At 36.8% G+C, this 19194-nt stretch overlaps 1 protein-coding gene across 7 annotated transcripts; it reads right to left on the reverse strand.

The window, feature by feature from the left end:
* Positions 1–1041: 1041 nt before the first annotated feature.
* Positions 1042–18239, reverse strand: LOC6050508 (neprilysin-3). 7 transcript variants are annotated; one of them, XM_038254940.1, is made up of 6 exons: positions 17401–18239; positions 9695–9748; positions 4903–5179; positions 3486–4009; positions 3010–3428; positions 1042–2948 (listed from the first exon to the last, which is right to left on the reverse strand). In XM_038254940.1, exons 1-6 carry the CDS (start codon positions 17410–17412, stop codon positions 1793–1795), a joined length of 2442 nt encoding a protein of 813 aa, XP_038110868.1. In that variant the 5' UTR covers positions 17413–18239; the 3' UTR covers positions 1042–1792. The 7 variants fall into 7 exon arrangements, with proteins under 7 accessions (XP_038110868.1, XP_038110869.1, XP_038110873.1 ...); XM_038254941.1 differs by lacking the exon at positions 9695–9748; XM_038254945.1 differs by lacking the exons at positions 9695–9748; positions 17401–18239 and adding an exon at positions 12897–12991.
* Positions 18240–19194: the final 955 nt, after the last annotated feature.

Below are 19194 nucleotides of genomic sequence, written 5' to 3' on the forward strand. Positions count from 1 at the left end.
AAAATGCATGCAAAATTTCAAAGCGTTTGATACCCATATTGCAAATTTTGAAAATTGTAGCATTTTTGAAAAAATACTGAATTTTGTTAAAATTTAAGTAGGTATTTTACAAAAATAGTGATATTAGTGAAAACCCAAACCAAATTTCGCTTCATTTGATACCAGTGCACAGTGGTCCACATCGCAAAATTAAGTGGAAAATGGATTTTCCGAAAAATTGTGAAGTTTTGGAGCTTTGGTGTCTTGAGAAGAGTTGTTGCAAATGAAAAGAGGCAACTTTTGGTTTGGTTGATAATAAGGGTGGTTCACGATTAGGGTGATTTTGAAATTCTGACTTTTCAGGAATTTTTTTCGTCTTCTAGAAAGTTGTTAGGCTTGCCAATTCAAGCAACTTTGTTGAAAACACCAAAATTGTATCTCGTAATCTACGCCTTCTACGACCACATTTATAGAAAGCATCTGAGCAAACCTTCAAAAATCAGTTTTTGAACGTTGCAATTCAGAGCTTTTCAAGAGAAAAGTGATATTCGGGGCACTTTTAAAGCTCTGGATAACGAATATTTTTATTTTTTGAAAGATGCAAATTTAAAACCTAAATATCTCAAAAAGGCGCAAGTCAAATTTTAAGCGCCAGGTTGCATTTGAAAGAGGAGATCCAGAACTACAAACGCTGAGAAAATCTCAGGGATGTTCTAATTTAAACTCAAGATATCTTCACTTGAAAAAGTCTAATTTTCAAGGGAAAACCATATGGAACCACCCTAACGAAATTCAAAAATTGTCCAAATATATGTTTTTCCGTGTAATTTTGCCCGCTGAATCTGAATCTGCCCTCAGAATTGAGTCAAAGTGTCGTAAAATCGATTTTTGGTCATATTTTGGGTTTCCATGTAAAATTATCATTCAAACCCAAAATAGGACCAAAAGTCGATTTGTTAAAGCAAATTATGAAAATTTGAGTATGTAATGTAAATTAAAATTGAACTTAAAAACACATGAAAAAATCAGGAACTTTCGGATAAAAAATCAACCACACACCAGTGTTAAGTATCAATTTGTCTATTTTATTTCTCAAATTTAATTGAATTGTGCTGCTGTTGCTGCTGACTGCTGTTGTTGACAACGCACGTGCGCGCATCGGTTGAATCGCTGCCACTTCGTTTACTAAACATAATAAATATTTCACATCGATACAACTAAATTGTTCCACTAACATAAACTTTTTTTTCTTCCTGATACAGTTGTGTGTGAGGAACCGAATGTCTTTTGAGATTGTGTTGACGTTTGAAACATTAATAGATTTATTAGATAATACGGTTTACACTTGTTCTTTCTATTCTTCTTTGGTAGAAAATTTGATTCTCCGTTGTCTGATAAGTGTGCTTGTCCTACTATGCGCTGCCACTTTGTCCACCTTCAGATTTTTAATCACATTTAGTAACTTTTTTTTCTTGATTTTTTTTAGTACACTTAGTAATGGTTCCAAATGGTTGTTTTTTTTTATCTTATTGATCTAGGACAATAATGTTTCTTTTTCTTCATTTGCATAGTAAGTTTGTATATTTATTTGTGTTTTTATCCATTAAGGGTATGTATCTTACACAGATTCTTTGGGGGGAAATTTGGCATTTCAGATCAAGAATAATCTCTCGTAATAGAAGTCAAAATGGTACCAGCCAACAGAATCTTGATTTGTGGTAAGATTGCTAACTGATTATTTGTACAAAAGACAAAAAACGAAAGCTTTACACTGATATAAATCCACTCCTCTGGAGTTCGTCGGCGAACGCCTTTACCACACCTCGCACTTGCGCTCTGGATTCATCCGGGAGCCGAGCTTGCACTTGAACGTGTCGGAGAATTCCTGCAGATTCGAGAGGGAGCCGATCACCCGGTACTGCGGCGGCGAGTGCGGATCTTTGTCGATCTGTAGCGTGGTCGTTTCGTCAGTTACGGCCGAGCACCAGACCTGGGCAAAGGATACGAAGAAAAGCTGCCGGTGGGTCATGTTCAGCCCGGGCAGGGGAAGGGTGTCCGTCGGGGTGGTGCTGAACTTTTCGTTCTTAATGTACGCGTGGAAGGCCGCCTTGAGTCCGCCGTTGTCGGCGATGTTCTCGCCCATGGTTTGCTTACCGTTGAGGTTCTTCCCGTTCACCTTGTACGAGCTGTACTGCTTGTTGAAGCAGTCCGTTTGCTTCTTGAATCGCTCGACGGTTTTGTTGTTCCACCACTGGTGAAGGTTGCCGTACTTGTCGTACTCGCGACCTTGATCGTCGAACGCATGCGTCAGCTCGTGTCCCATCACCACTCCCATTGCTCCGTAGTTCAAGCTCTTTGGGTTCTTCATGTCGAAAAAAGGAAGCTGGAGGATCCCGGCTGGGAATACTATTTGATTCTTGGTTGGTGTGTAGTACGCGTTCACTGTCGGTGGAGTCATGCCCCAACGGCTCTTGTTCACCGGTTGGTCCAGCTTCTCCAGATTCTTCTTCAAGCTGTAAATGTTAAAGTTGATGTTGTTGTCAAAGTACGCCTTCGGATCAATGTTCAGCTCTTGGTACTTCTTGTCCAACTCTTCCGGATTCAAGATGTAATCCGGAAATCCAATCATATCCGTAATGGCATCCGCCTTCTCTTCCGCTAGCTTTCGCGTTTCGTTATCCATCCACACCAACGTGTCCAAGTTCTCCTTGAACGCATTCCTAACCTCGTTGATCATTTCCTCAGCCCGAGGTTTAGACTCGCCGTGAAACACTTCCCGCACGAACATCGCCCCAATGGCGAACCCTAGCACGTTGGTCGTGTCACTGACGCAATACCTCCACGGTTCCTCCCCACCATCGGATCCGATCAACGCCTTCCGCAAACCCTTGTACGCATCCCGGAACGCCTTCGACAAGCACGCCGTCAATGTTCGCACCGTTTGCCACACCAGATAGTTGTTCAAGATGCTGTAATTAATCAACGTTGTCAAACTTCACTCTCACCAAACCGCCCCCAAAACATACTCACATCTTCTTCTCGTCCGTCGTTTGAAACTCCACGATCAGTTCGTTCAGCTTCTTCAGGTAGTCCGGCGCGTAAACCACCACGTTCTCCTTCTCGGTGATCTTGCGCTTGACCAACCGGAACGCTTCCTCGAAATGATCGCGCCAGTTGATGAACGGGGCCTTCTCCTGCAGCTCGTGGATCGTCATCAGGTGGTAGTTCTCCTCGTCATCTCTGCGCTGATCCTGCGGCGTCGTAATCCCGGCCAGCTTCGTCTCGAACGCGATCACCTCCGTCATCTGACGACGAGCCTCGGACTCGTTAGCTCCCAACAGCACCGACACCTTGGTCATGTAGTCCAAATAAGCCGTCAGGATCTTGGCGTTGGCCGTTTTGTTCAGATAGTTGTCCCTGGACGGGAGCGTTAGCCCTCCTTGATCGATCTGAAAAAGAAAGCGTTAGCGTTCCATAAATGACCTCCGCCCCACCCCAACCCATACCTGAATGATATGCTTGGACGAGTTGCGATCGTCCTCGCCGACCGCCCACCCAAACAGCCCTCCCATGTTGTACTTGATCTGCAGCACCTGCAGCGACTTCTGCAGCGACCACTTGCTCAGATCGAACCCGCTCGCATTGGCCGTCACGTTCCACCCGCCGACGCTCTTCAGCAGCTTCAGCAGCGGATCCGCGCCCAGCTTCTCCATCGTTTCGTCCTCGTCCAGACACGACGCGTAGTACAGTTTGGCCTTCTTCTCCGCCTTCGACTTGAAGTCCGCCTCCGGTCGCTCCAGCACGTTCTTCACCACCAGCTGGTTCTGCTGTTCCAGCTTGCCGAACGTGCCCCACATGGACTTGCCGTCCGGAATGGGGTTGTTCTTGATCCACTGGTTGCACGCGAACCCGTAAAAGTCCGTGCACGGATCCACGCTGCTGTCGATCGAGTGCAGGATCTCACTGGCCGCGAAGATGCAGTGCTTGTTCAGGCACGGCATCGGCGAGTCGCCGGACAGCATCGAGCCATCTGTGAGATTATAAGTGTTTACAATTTTCTTTATCTTCAAATATTCTTATTTAATTTTCATTTTAAAGTAGAATGAGAGTCATAATAGTTCAAAACTATTTGAATTTCCCTGACAGCACAGCAAATCGTCGCTGTAGTGCTAACTTGTCGCACGTGCATTTTGGACCAAATTGAGTTAAGAACGCCCTTTTTTACAGCTCACAATGACTCACTTTTTGACTTCCACAGATCCCCAAAAGTCGATTTCAATCCTGAGATATTCAATAAAAACCGAAAAAAAACTCCGTGCATTTATGTCACTTTTCATATGAAAAAACTTTCAAGCTGGTCGTGCTATCTTGACGCAGCCTGAAAATAGATGTAAGTGCGACAACTTGCCAAAGGGATTTCAGATCAGAACACGTTTGACACACGTACGTGCCCGACTGCCGTAAACATTTGTAATTATAACTCGGGACTCCGGCAACCAAATTGAACGAAACTTCGGGACAATGCACAGAATGGTCAACCAAACATAATGTGTTTGTTATTGTTTACATTGTTTTAGTTTATTCAAGGTCAAATATTAAAACACGTTTTTCTGGGAACGTCATAAAGCGACGTGCGATAAGTTAGCACGACAGCGTCAAAATCGTTTCAAAAACACACCCTGAATCTAAATATTCTATTTTAAGACTGCAAATTTCATTCGCCACAAATCATCGATTGCGCAGCACGATATTCATGCACAACGTTTTACTTGCATTTTACATCGCTGTTTGCAGAAGCGTCAATCACAAATTGAATTCCGTCGAAAGCTGCTATCGACAAAATGAAAATTGATAACTTCTATTTCCATGAAGCGCATATTGCCACCACCCCACAAAAGAAGATAAAATAAACCCCACTATCACCCTTGTAGATGTTGGAGTCCACGTGGGGCTGCACGTGCAGTATCCGGGTGCTTTCGGTGGCCAGGATGGACGCCAGCACGACGATCGTCACCAGCGAGCCCAGCATCAACAGCAGCAGCACCTTCTCCAGCTTGGACCGGGCGTGCCACAGGGAGGTGCCCCTGGCCGTGTGGTACCGGATGTGCATCGTGGGACTCCGGGTCGTCTCATTGATCTGGATCGACCCGATGCTGCTGCTGTCTTCGTCCGCAAACTGGGCCTGCTTGTAGCGGGTCATCTGAGGGAGAGAGAAAGAGACAAGAAGACGTTCGGTTCAGATGAGGCCGAAGAGTGCCTCGAAGGCAGGCTAGATATAAAACAATGAAGAATTGTGGTTCAATTAACGACTAAAAGGCACCCCCGCAATGACACAGTGAGATATTCGTGTCGACAGTGCTCGAAAGTAAAGTCACCAAAACCGTTGTTTATGAATGATCTAAAAATTTTAATCTTTTTTAATCTAAAATTACATATTTTTACAACCAGATATGTGTTCATTAAAATCGTCGGAATTTAAAAAAAAACACCTGAGAGATATTTGTGCAAGGGCCCTGATTGCCCCCAAAAAGACTCAATCACTCGCGAACACAAATCTAAGGCGACGAAAAACTGCTCTGACCGTTTCCTACCGTTTATCACTTCCACACCAATCGCTACCGAATACTCTCTCTTTGCTCTCCCTCTCACTCCAATCGGGTAGTACAGCAAATGGCTCAGAGAGGCTGATTGCGCTATATCGCCCAAAGCTTACTCGAAATAGTTTGCGATCGGTTTTGCTTTGATCGTTTTTTAAACAGCTGAAAATCTATGCTATCAAACAGGGCTGCGGAGGCGGGTCATATTTCAAGCGGCTCCGACTCCGACTCCGGCTTTCTCAGATTAGCCGACTCCGACTCCGACTCCTACTCCGGCTTTCAACAAATGGTTGGCTCCGACTCCGACTCCGACTCCGGCCTACCAACTCTAGCCGACTCCGACTCCGACTCCAGCTTTCAACAAATGGTTGACTCCGACTCCGACTCCGACTCCACATATTTTTAAATGTTTCAAAAGTTAGTTAACTATTATTAGTTAATTATTTTTAAAACATTGATAAATAGGATTATTTTAATACTCTCTAAGCGTCATGTTTTTCTCAAGAAAAATAAGTTAAGTAAAAGTAAAGTAAAGTAAATAAACGGACAAAAAGTTTCTAGGTTACAAGTTTTATACGTTATGGAAACAAAAATCAAAAAAATTCTTCAGTTTTAGAGGCATTTTGAGAAGAACAGTTTTGTAAGTAAATTTGGATTTATTTGCTTAACCTCAAATTTGAAAATATTTTTTTCAAAGCTAATAAATTTAAATATTAAATTGTTATTTTTGAAAGAATAACTAAAAGAAATCTGGCCTTAATGATCTATTGAACATAAAAATTCAATTTGCTCACTTTCAGGCTGACATTTGTAAGAAGTACAGTGACAGACACCTTGTTTTTAAAATGACATTTTTAAACGAAACATTTTTTTGGTTTTTTTAAGACGTACATGAACATCATGCCATGGCTGAAGGAGATTATTATTGCAAATCAATGTATCTAAACAATTTCTTCGTGGAAAGGACGACATTTTGTTCTATAATTTTTTTTATTAGTTCATTTTTGTACTGAATTCTTGAGATTTGTTCAACGATAATTTGCAACGATATCAAAATAGTTTAACTAAAATCATCATCAACTTCAACAATCAATGATTGATTCAAAATTTGTTACAACTTCTTTTGATATTGATTTCCTTGTACTAACATTTTTAAACGAAACATTTTTTTTTGGTTTTTTTAAGACGTACATGAACATCATGCCATGGCTGAAGGAGATTATTATTGCAAATCAATGTATCTAAACAATTTCTTCGTGGAAAGGACGACATTTTGTTCTATAATTTTTTTTATTAGTTCATTTTTGTACTGAATTCTTGAGATTTGTTCAACGATAATTTGCAACGATATCAAAACAGTTTAGCTAAAATCATCATCAACTTCAACAATCAATGATTAATTCAAAATTTGTTACAACTTTGTCTTTTGATATTTTTTGTTAGTTTCAATTATTTTAAATGCAACATATTGATTTTCTTGTACTATACTGATAAACAAAATGCGCATGTTGAGTTCCAAGTAAGAGATTGTTATTATCGTTGATTATTTGTTACAAAAGTTAAGCTGTCAGTGACTCTTTTTCGATTAGCAAAAACAGTGATTACTATTTTTAATCTTTTTATGTACCTCGTACCAAGACATATGCTATCGGGGTAAAAGATGACTGTGTGTGTACTTTTTTTCAGAAATAACTGGATGAAATTTGGTCAAATTTGAATTGAAAGGGCACATAAATATAGGCAAAAGGAAGCATTCAAGAATCAATTAGATATGTCTGACTACATAACCAATATTTTTTTATTATTTTTAATATTATGATACTTCATACTTGGGTAAGAGGTTATCATTTAGTGATTATAGTGTAATAACACAATTAGAGCTTTTCAATCACAATAAAAAGCTTCAAAAACACAATGGCATCTGATAAATCAATTAAAAATACAAGATGTTTTGTAAATTAAGCTGTTCTATATGAAATACTGAACAATAAAAAAACATATTTTTTGTTGAATTTAAGATAACTCCGGCTCCGACTCCGACTCCAGCTGTTAGAGTTTTGACGACTCCGACTCCGACTCCGACTCCAGGTCCCCAAAAAGACCCGACTCCACCGACTCCGGCTCCGACTCCGACTCCGACTCCACAGCTCTGCTATCAAATATGTTTTGCATTTTTTTTTTTTTTTTTTTTTTTGATAACACAACATCAAAGGCGCATTTGAGAGAAATTTCCAACTTGCCAAATACAAATTTACGGCAAACTGTGACAGCGCAGGCCTTTTTCTAGATGGTATTTTTCTAGATTCTCTCCTCTCTAAACATATTCGCTTCTGAGTCGGGTCGACGGACGGAGTAGGCAAAAAAATTCACGAAGTATTTGTTTCGCTGTGTGAAGCGATTGGCCAAGGCGCTGGCAGCTATCGGTCGTGTTCACTCGCGAATGGTTGCGCGCTCCGGTCGGCAAAGATTCATTCGGCGTCGAGTGAGTGATTTCTGATCTTTGAGCCGAAAATCAGGACCCTTGGTTCTTCATTTTGCAACGGTACACTCTTTGATGCTCACTTTCTCTCTAAAATAATGTTTTATGGTTTTATTTGTTCTTCTCAAATATATTTCTGGAGCAATATTTGAAAGGGGCGGAACGACATTGCTCTTACGGCCTTTCTTCCCATTTAAGGCTCTGGAAGGCATCATTCCCGATCGGCCATTTGGCGGCCATGTTTTTTTTAGAAAAACATTCAAATCTTGATTCAGAAGTTTTCAATCAAAAAATTGTATTTAATTTATTTTGTTTACATATTTCAAAGAATGATTCCAGAGAACTTAAAATTGAAATGCGTGGAATAAACTATTTAAAGAATTGAAAGGAAACCATAATTTAATACTAAATTTAAATTTAATTAATCTAAATGTCCTGAATGATTTAAATTAATAACAGTTGAAACAAAAGCTTCGGTATCGTAAAGTTATCACAAAATGTAACAGGTATGTGATTGCGTTTATTCTTCCATCAAACATTATTTAAATTTCTTTGTATTTTGGCTATTTTTAAGTTTGAGGAACAGACATAATCTCTGTGTTTATTTTGTAATTTTATATTTTTTCGATATTTCTTTTAATTGACCTTGCGAGTTTATTGTGATTAGTTGTAAAAGATTGCTGAGATTTATTTGAAAATGAATGAGTCTATTAGCTATTAGAAGGGGGACTGAAAATTCCTGAGCAGAAAAAAATAAATTAGAAATCCGAGATCGCTATTTGGAGCATCGATAATATTTAATAAGCTTTTTCCAAAACATTTGATATTAAATCAGATTTTCATTGCCTGTGATGTCATTTTCACTACCGTTTTAAATTTAAATATGTTGAAGGCAAAATTAGAAAAGAAGTCAGCTGAAACTTGGTTCATTCAAGATTAATTGAATTTTGTTTTCATAACATTATTTTATGATCTAAACAATCAGGCCTTTTAAGAATATTTAAGTTTTTTTCTGAGTCCCAGAAATTTTCACGAAATTTTATGTTCTGGTTTGATAGTTACCGTGGAAAATGAAAAAAAGGTTTTTTTTTAAGCTTAAGGTCAGTTTTACATATTTTAGTGCTTTTTATCTGTTCGATCAGTACAATCGTTACGTGACAAAGGCACAAACAAAAATTAGAAAAGATTTTCTATAAGTGCTACGATAAAAATTGGTGAAGAAAATTTAAAGTTGATTGAAGAATTATAGATAATTAGGTATACAAATAATTCTGTAATTTTTACATAATATTATCGAAGAAATTAGAAAAAAATACGTTCTATGAACTTTTCGTGAAATTTGGTGTTTTGGAATGTGTACCCGTGAAAATCGTATTTTTTGAGCGTGAAAAATCACTAAGCCTTAGTAACATATTTTATTGATTCATTGTTTTGAAAAAAGATTGAAATTTGAAACGTCGTAAATAATGCAAGATACAAAACAAACAATAAGCTAAAGAACAAAAAAAAAACTCTGATATTTCTGAAATTTTAGGACCCATGTTTAATTCAACCATGAGCCATGAGGCAATACTTGAAATATCTTGCACAAGTGTATAATCATGTCAAAAAATTAAAATTAAAACAAAACAGTACATACCTCTGAGTTATTTGTACTGTTCAGGCTTTTAAGAATTGGTTGCTGAGGTATAGCCTAGAAAAGAGTAAAATTTTGGAAAGTTGACTTTTTCAGTGTCATGAACATGGGCATCATGAATTTTTTTAATTGTATTAATGCTTAAAAAATAGTCTGGACTTTTTATGAATTTAAGATGAAGAGGTTCAGAAATGTAAAAAATGTCAACCTTGTACCAGGGTTGCGAATGAGCGAGCGCTCACGGAAGGAGTGCTCGCTCCAGCTGGAGCGTGAGTTTTTATCAGGTAGCTCGTGCTCGCTCACGCTCACCGGAGCGTTTTGCGCTCACGTGAGCTGGTGAGCCAAAGTAGGTAGTTGTTTTTTTCCTGTTGAAGCATCTGCCTGTTTGAAACGAAGTTTCTAGAACTATCTCAGCACAGGCAGCAAAAACAAACAAGAAAGTGGTCAAACAAACAAAAGTAAGCAATCAAATGGTTTTAGTCGGCGAACCGAAATATACGTTCTATTTTAAATTCAGAATCAGCCAAGGGGCAGAATGAATCACTCTTGAGTGAGCTAACAAAGAGCTAACTCATTCTTAATGTAAAATTCATTGACGTGAAGAGATGCACTGATATGTACAAAAAAAAATTGACAAATTATGTTTATTTTAAGTTTTTAGAATCTGAACTCAAAGCGGGTTAAAAACACCAAAAAAGCAAAAAAATAAAATTTGTGTTAATGGACCTTTAACAAAAAACAGCAGATTTATTAAAGTTATACACGGAGAAAAAAGAGTTCCCAAAATCGTGAACAAGCGTTCATGAAAATGGGAACCTCGAACAAAGTGTTCAAATTCCATGGTACGATTTTGAAAAACGTACCATGAAATTTGAACACTTTGTTCGTGGTTCCCATTTTCATGAACGCTTGTTCACGATTTTGGGAACTCTTTTTTATCCGTTTAATCATCCCTCATATTCGGATAATATTTTTTTCATATTTTAGATAATGTCCATGTTCAAAAAATCATTTATTGAATCTGTAATTGAATATTTTCAAAGGCTTGGTTATGGAAGTGTTAAATATAATTTACTTGGGCGAAGAGGAGCCACCCTTTATGTGGTAAAACAAAACAATGACAATTGGGTCCTAAAATGAAGCTTAGATTGCTTATATTATTGTTTACAGCGATAAAGCTTTTTTTCTGAGTACAATGACCCTTTGTACGACCACAAAGAGTTTAAAATGGATTTTTAAATCAATTTTGAAAAAATAACCTCGCGGTCCTTCTTGACAGAGAAGCTCCTACTTGACAGCTCGTTCCAAGGGGACCATAGTTGATCCAACGAAAAAATGTCGTCAAAAAAAAAAAAATGTTTGCATTAAAATGAAAAAGAAAGTGCTCAGAAATGGTTTTTAATCGTGTTTTTTACCGTTGTACATAAAAATTTACATAGGGCTTTAGTACCCAATTTATATTATTTCATTCAAATGGGTTATTTCAAACACTAGCACACTGGAATGGTAGTCAACAAACTGTTTAGGTACATAAAACAGTTTAATGTTATATTTTAATCAATGTGCTTAGCATTACATTTAATCGAACTTGCCACAGTATAAATCTTCTTGAATTAATTAATTGTTTTGTAAGTTTTTAAAGGTTTTCAGTCATACTCTTCTCCCAGCAATTGTCTCTGCTTACCTTAACTATTATTAAGGTAAGGCCGATTAATTCGAAAATATTTATAATTTCAACTCTGGCTTCCAATATGATTTGACCTTGCGAATCCAATTTATTATTCAAAAACATAGTTAATGAAAATAAGCTATTCAAATTAATATATAAAAAAATGTTCCTAAGTTATGTTTCCACTGACATGCTGCTCCTTAGGCAAAAAAACTAACTAGGATTGAAAAACAAAACCTTTCTCAAAAACGAAAACGATTCGATTCGCGATACTTCCAAAGTGAGCGCTCCGTGAGCGAAAAATGAGCGCGAGCGTGAGCGTGAGGCAAACGCGAGCTGAAAAAATCGGAGCAAACGTGAGCGCGGGCAAACGTGAGCTAGCTCGCGCAGCGCTCCTCCTCACGAATGAGCGAAAAGTGAGCGCTCACGAGCGCGTGAGCGCGTGAGGATCGCAACACTGCCTTGTACTCATTTTTCCAGGTATTTTTATATATTTTTCAATATTCAGCTACCTCACGAATACAGCACGATTCGATAAAGTAGTTGTCCGATCGGGCTAAAATTGGCGTGAGTATTCCTTGGCCAGAATAATTAGACCTGTCTTTTTTTTTTGTTCGGCTATTAGGGTGACCTACGCCGTGAAAGGGAGGTCCAAAAAACTGCCGGATTCGCATTTCCACATTTTTCTAAAAATCATTACATTCAACCGATTTTAGCAAATGATAATTGATTAGAAAAGCTTTGAAAAAAACACACTCTGGAATTTCAAAAATCTAGCCTATCATTTTGAAAGGTCGTATGAAACTTAGCGACCAAAAAGCCTTTTTCCGAAAATATGTTTTATGGGATTTGAAAATTTGATCTATGACTTTTACTTTTTGAGTGTCAAAATGTGTCTGTCAATTACGAAAATTTCTTTTTTTGTCGAATCGTGCTGTTTTGTTTAGTTAAAAATGAGTATGTTACAGTAAAATTGTTATCATGGTCGAATTTTGCCCCGCCAAGTTTCATGCAAAAAAAAAAGAATCATCTGGAAACTAGAACTAAAGCCATTTCAAGTGTTTTTCATAATTTTTTTTTTTAAATTAATTAAAATTAAACTAAACCATCATTTGAATGATTGTGTTTCTCTTAAGCTTTTTAGACAATCGTGCACTTCTTCGTTTTAATATACTTTTGAAAATCCATGGGATTGATTTTTTAGAATTCATCTAACACACATTATCCCACTGTGCCAATGAACGCGGGGGTAAATCACTAGACTATCTAATTGTCGATAGATGCAAATTAGTTCGCCCCAAGGACACTGCACCGGTTCCCTGCAGCTATCCGACAGACAGTCGGATCGACGGACAGCTAATGCATTCGATACCGGAGTGCAAGTTCAAAAGCCATCCACCCACTAACGTGCGTCGGTCTGGTGCAGTTGTTCACCTTTGAGATGATCAAAAAGTAACTCCCAACCTTGAGTCAATGTTTATCTCTGCACTCTACTGAACAGTCTGTATGTAGCACACAAACTCCCCGGATTCTCACTTATTTTATATGGCGTAAACAAGTACACACTTCACACACAACGGCTTTGGAAGCTCCTCCGACGAGTATGCTTGCACAGGGAAAATTGGCGAGATACTAAACTACGCTCATCCAGTAAGGCACCCCGCCGGGGTAAGTCAGCTACAGTGGAACCCTGCTGATTTGACAAGGCAACTAATAACCATCAATAATAGATAAAGAAAGGCAACACCATAGTTGCCATTTAAGTTAGACTTCTCTGAATTAAACATTCTCAACTATCGGTGTTATACTTCAGTTAGTTAAACAGTCATTTGTTGAGTCTACTAGGTTTATTTTGATGATCTTACTTCTAGGTTACCAAACCCAATTCTTGAATCATCAATTCTCAGCAAATTTCAAAAATCCCATTAAAAGTTTTGACAAGGTCGAAACCTGCTCCAGTTACCCCCAGCACAAGCCATGGCAGTGAATTGCTGGCCTTGTTTGACGTTGTTACGACGCACAGTTCCACTGTAGTTCCAAGAACCATCTCTGGGGAGGTTTGGCCTGGTGTAGGTGTGGCTTCGGGCAAAGAACGAATTGCGCGCGCATTATTTTATTATCGCTTCGCTGCTGCTCTCCAGTGATGATAGACGCGCTTAGTACAGTGACTTACATTGTGTACTATAGCTTTTGAAGGGAGTATCAAGTTTTGGATATTGTCTGGGGTGAAATGAGCAATGCTATCAACTTTCACATTTTAAAACAAACGACACATAAAAATTAATTTTTTAACAATAAAAATTATGAACTAATAATCGAAATTTCAAGATTTTAAACCCTCATTCCCCGCTTTCTAAAGAAGCTCCAAACTCGAGCGCTTGATGTGCGGTAAATCATCTCGTGAACTATTTTTGTACTTCATCCTATAGGCAACAACGGACTGCATCAATTGAATGAAACGCTTGTTCCTGACTGGCGTATCAAAATATCTACTACGTTTGGAGAAACGTAGTTTCATATCGACAATAGCACGTCTACCTCGAAAGTAACTTTACAAAAAAAAATTAGTTACGTCAAGCCTAACTTGATTTTGAATATTGAAATTGAGCCCAAATGTTATTGAATGTGTAGATAAGCATTCAAAAATAATTATCTAAGCGGTTTGCTTTTAAAATCTATGAACAATTTTAGTTTAAACATAACTTTACTTTTTCAAGACTCAAATTTCTTCATTTTGATCAATAGGTTGCCACAATCATTTAGTAGGATTTTGAACAATTCTTAGTACTATTGATCAATTTCAGTAAAAATTGCCTACATTATGAATCAGTACGGTTCGTGAATCGAACTTGAATCAAATTAGATTGGCGAAACAGCACATCCGTTATCTTATCTGTCTGAAATCGGAAGGCTACCCGTGTGTGTGCGATGTAGAAAAAGCCAGTTATAACCAAATATTAATATTATCACCGTAAGAATGAGCGCCTTTGGAAAGCGCAACACGATTGGCATTCTGTTTATTATTTTTTTTAAATGTGACAGTAAAATTGTTGTACAATTAACAATTCTAAAGTTTATTTATTGTTCTTTAATGGACCAATAAACACAATTTCTATTTTTTTGCTTTTCGGGTGTTTTTGAAATTGCCTTGAGTCAGATGTATTCAAAACACACAAAAAGCAAAAAAAATAGAAATTTTATTATTGGATCTCTTAAAAAAATTCTGAAGAATTATATTGAAGTTTCTGGCATTAAGCTCCAGTTGATTTACAAAAAAAATCATTAAATTGTTACAATATTAGTTAATAACCTTTACCATAATAAAAATTAAACAAATGTTGAGAAACAAATTTAATATAAATTGAAATATTTTGCATACATCGAGTAATATTGAAATCGTCAAAATATTTCTGCAACTCAGAGAAATTAAATTAGCAAATTTATAGACAATCACGAATATTTCAACATTTTATTTGCTAAAACAATTCTAAACCAGTTTCATTAAAAAGTCTGCAAATCACCAAATTTCAAATCTTCTAATTGTCAAATCCATGAACTTGTATCTTTAAATAATTAAGCCATCAAATGATTTAGAACAAAATCTTCAACTTGGGTTATGGTTTTTGTTATGAGGGTGATCATTTTGAAAATAAGATAGATCTAAATTGAAGGTTTTTTTTATTATTTTAGTGCACCTTTTCATTAACAATAACCTCAAATAGATTTTTTTTAAATAGACTACTCTAAACGACTCTTCTTCATGTTGCTGAACTTTTTTCTGTTTAATTAAAAAAAAATAGGGAACAAATTGTCTTTTGTTAAATCTCGAATTTTGTTTACCCACATAAAATGTTATAATTTTCCGATGCCAAAAATTAATCTTCTGTTTTTTTTAGATGATGACCAATCTCTCATCTTGATTTGTATCTAAAGTAATCATCACAACGTTCCTCCTTAACCCGATACAAAGCGTTATACTAACTGGCTATCGTTTCCAATAAATTACAAATTTCAAATTACAAATATTTTATGATAAACTAATGATTTAAAAAGAAAAAAAATAGATGATTTTTCAGACGGTTTTTGTTGAGAATTGTAAGAAAGGTGTTCTTTTAATATTTAAAATCATTTTCTTAAAATAAATGTTTAAATTGTCATATTTTGCTAAAAACAATCATAAATATGTAAATTTGTACTTTATTTTTATATAAACTTACTGAGCAAAGTTATCTAAAGTTACAAATCACTCCAAATGTATCGGAGGCAGTTAAAATTGACAAGCTAACAATATTGTTTAAGGGGTTACATACATGTAGAAAATCAAAAATTTGGAAATACAGAAAATTCAATGAATCCACCAAAAAGATGATTTTCAATCACTCCTAAAAGTTTCATGAAGATATTACGTGACTGAACTGAGTAAGAGACGATTTAAGAGCGAGTTTTTCACCGATGTGAAACAGGTCGTATCGAGGTGCTCCGATTTGGATGAAACTTTCAGGGTTTGTTTGTCTATACATGAGATGAACTCATGCCAAATATGAGCCCTCTACGACAAAGGGAAGTGGGGTAAAACGGGCATTGAAATTTGAGGTCCAAAAAACATGAAAAATCTTAAAATTGCTCGCATTTCCGTAAAACTTCATCAATTCGAACTCTCTTAGATGCATTCGAATGGTCTTTTGAAGCCCTTCAAAATGTGCTATAGACATCTAGGATTGGTTTGACTTTTTCTCATAGCTTTTGCAAATTACTGTTAAAAATTGAATTTTTTAAAACCTTAATATCTTTTTGCAACAGCCTCCAACACCCATACTCCCATAGGTCAAAAGATAGGTAATTTCATGGACTATAAGCTTACGGTTTTAACTTTTTGGCCAATCGCAATTTTTCTCATAGTTTTACGATTTTTCTAGAACAAACATTTTACAACGTTAGTTTTTGCCCTGCAGGCCAAGAAGACGGCACTTTTTGGTCTCAATTTTGTCATATTCGGAATCCTCGGTCAATTTCACGTAAGTGCCTCAAACTTCAATGCCCGTTTTACCCCACTTCCCTTTGTCGTAGAGGGCTCATATTTGGCATGAGTTCATCTCATGTATAGACAAACAAACGCTGAAAGTTTCATCCAAATCGAAGCACCTCGATACGACCTCTAGAACAAACCGAGCAGAATCTACAAATACTGCCTCTTAAGTGCAAAATTTTGCCATGCGCAAAGCGAACTGTCAAACTTTGTGAACGTTTTTCTCTAAACACAGATTTGATTTTCGGATGCCACGATATCTCGAGATTGGATGGGCCAAATTGGCTGAAATTTGGGGTGAAGACGCTAAATATATATCCCATATGCATGACGAAGCCTGATTTTGAAAACTGACGATTTTTTATATGAAAAAAATCAAAAATATTTTTATCTTTTTTATATATAATCTTTTTGAAGATCAGCCTTCTTCATGCACACAGGTCCGGTTTATCGAGTCTTCACTAAAATTTTGAGCCGATTTGATCAAAGCAGTGTTGAGATATCGTGGCACCCGTTTTTAGAATTAGCTAACTTGAAATAGCTATATCTCGGTAATGATACAACCAATAGTCTTCAAATTTGTTTTGACAATTGATAAAACTGTATATTTTAATGCCCTGAAAACAGATTTTGAAAAAGTTTAAATGTATGCTCATACCAACCTCTGACATTTTTGCCCATTTACATGTATGCAACCCCAATAATCAATTAATTAATCAATAGATCAATCAGATGTACGGACAATTTATTAACCTTAGTAATAACGGCCGAGAATATTAATAATAGCTTTCTTGTCTGGTCAATATTGCAAATATGATATTTTATTAAATTTTTAATGTAATCAATTAATATCTTGAGAACCAAGCATGAAATAATCAGTTATTTTCAATTAGGGTTTTTAAAATATCAATGAAATTATCAAATTCCATCTAAACTCGATTGTTCAAATGATTAGTATTTTGACATAGTATAACATGTGCTAATATAACTAACAGGTTTACTTATCAATCTTACCTGAACCGACATAGTAGCAATATATTCCAAAGGATTGATGCTGGTGGCGAACTCTAGTCGTACGCTGAATATCCACCACTCTGTATTGTAGTCGTATATATTACGTATCACATCGCACACAAAGCGCACTCAACATGGGTTGTTCAAGGAGACGGGACGGGGAAGGAAGAGCTAAACTTTGGCACACACACTCTCTCTCCCTCTTTGAAATATAAACAAAAACTTTTCGAAACCGTGCCCCTTTTTGCTGGTGGCACCTCCAAAATCAAATCTATCCAAAACAGAGCAACTTCACACAAGTTTATCGCAACTCTTCCGGCACCTTTAGTAAATATTTTATCACAAGTTTCCGGCTCAGCAAAAAGTTTTTTTATTTTTTGCTTTGTTTATCCTTGGGAAAATCGATAAACACACAGAAGATCATTCTCACTTTGGAAATTTGCGTATTTCTAGGTCGTTGGAGTTTGTTGAAGTTTGCAGTGATTTTGTTCTAATAACTGTTTCCGCTTTTCACTATCCTTGTTGAATGTTTTATGTTAAACTAATAAACTTTCACTAAACACTTGTTCGAACTATGTTTTTGTTTGCGAGAACGCTGACCAACTTCACCAACGTCCCTTGCGAGGCATTTAAATCCCTCGACCACCTGTGATGGTCAGTCGATACCGGACCGGAACAAATCCCGCACTTGAACGGACCGCAATCTGCGTCGAACTTTATGGAAATTTTATCACAAAACACCCATTATGAACGCCAATTTGGTCCAGAAAACACGAAAAAATACACGACGGCTGTTGTTGTGGTCTTCTGACACTTGCCATATGTGAGAGTGGCGATAAAAACAGAGCCCCGGCGAGCATGCGCTCCCGGTCCCGGGGCCAGGGCGGCTGCGCGTGGCCACCAGCTGTCAGAAAAACGCCGGGAAACAAACGGCCCTCCGCTGACAGAACTCCCCACTGTAACGAGCCGTTTCTTGGCGCGTGAAATCGGATACAACGTGTGTAGCGTAACGGATGGCGAGTCGTGATGACTTGTCTTGTTTTGTGTTTCTTCTTCAATGTTAAGTTTATTTAGTTTTGACATTATCTGATAGTTTTCAGTTTTTTATTCAGACATTTAAATGTTAGTTTTATTATCACGTGATTTTGGAAAAAATTTATATGGTTTGTTTATTTGTTTAACATTAACGCAAAAAAAAAAACAAAATCTTTGAATACATACCGTAAAACGGGGTGACTTTGATAGGTATGAAATATTCCCGCTAAATGAGGAGTACAAATCAAATACGTGCGGAATGGTATGGAATCATACTGACCGTGGTAAAGAAGTGCTCAAAGTACCTCAATAAGAAGTTTTCATAAAAATTTTAAAAGTTTAAAAAGTTAGTTAACTATAATTATGAAAATATCGATGAATAGCTTTATTTTAATCTTCTCAAAGTGTCATGATTTTCTCAATGAACATGGTTTTGAATCGGAAAATGGAATGCATTTTCGGATTCTTCGGACAAGTTTTCCTCAAGGAGATGGTAAAATAAGTTTGTAAATAAAAAATATGTTGTTTGTAAATAAAAAATATGTTGTGTTTTTGAAACACAATTAAAGAAAAATCTCCAAATTTATAGGTATTTCCAGTAGAACAAATTTCATATAAAATGTGTAATGTTTTGACTCGTGCTTCGAATTCAGTTTAAAATGCAATATAAATCGATATTAAAAAAAACTAAACTAGTTTTAAAAAATGTCGGGAAAAATTCTGACTGTTTAACAATTTTACCTAAAATTTTTATGTATT

This window comes from Culex quinquefasciatus, chromosome 2 (assembly GCF_015732765.1).
Source record: "Culex quinquefasciatus strain JHB chromosome 2, VPISU_Cqui_1.0_pri_paternal, whole genome shotgun sequence".
NCBI classification, from domain to species: Eukaryota; Metazoa; Arthropoda; class Insecta; order Diptera; family Culicidae; genus Culex; species Culex quinquefasciatus.

Bases quoted from the DNA above. Each gene is read 5' to 3' on its own strand.
- LOC6050508 (XM_038254940.1), bottom strand. The intron at 4,010-4,902 runs GTGATAGTGGGG...ATAATCTCACAG, and splicing joins GGACTCCAACATCTACAAGG to ATGGCTCGATGCTGTCCGGC. The intron at 2,949-3,009 runs GTGAGTATGTTT...GATTAATTACAG, and splicing joins ACGACGGACGAGAAGAAGAT to CATCTTGAACAACTATCTGG.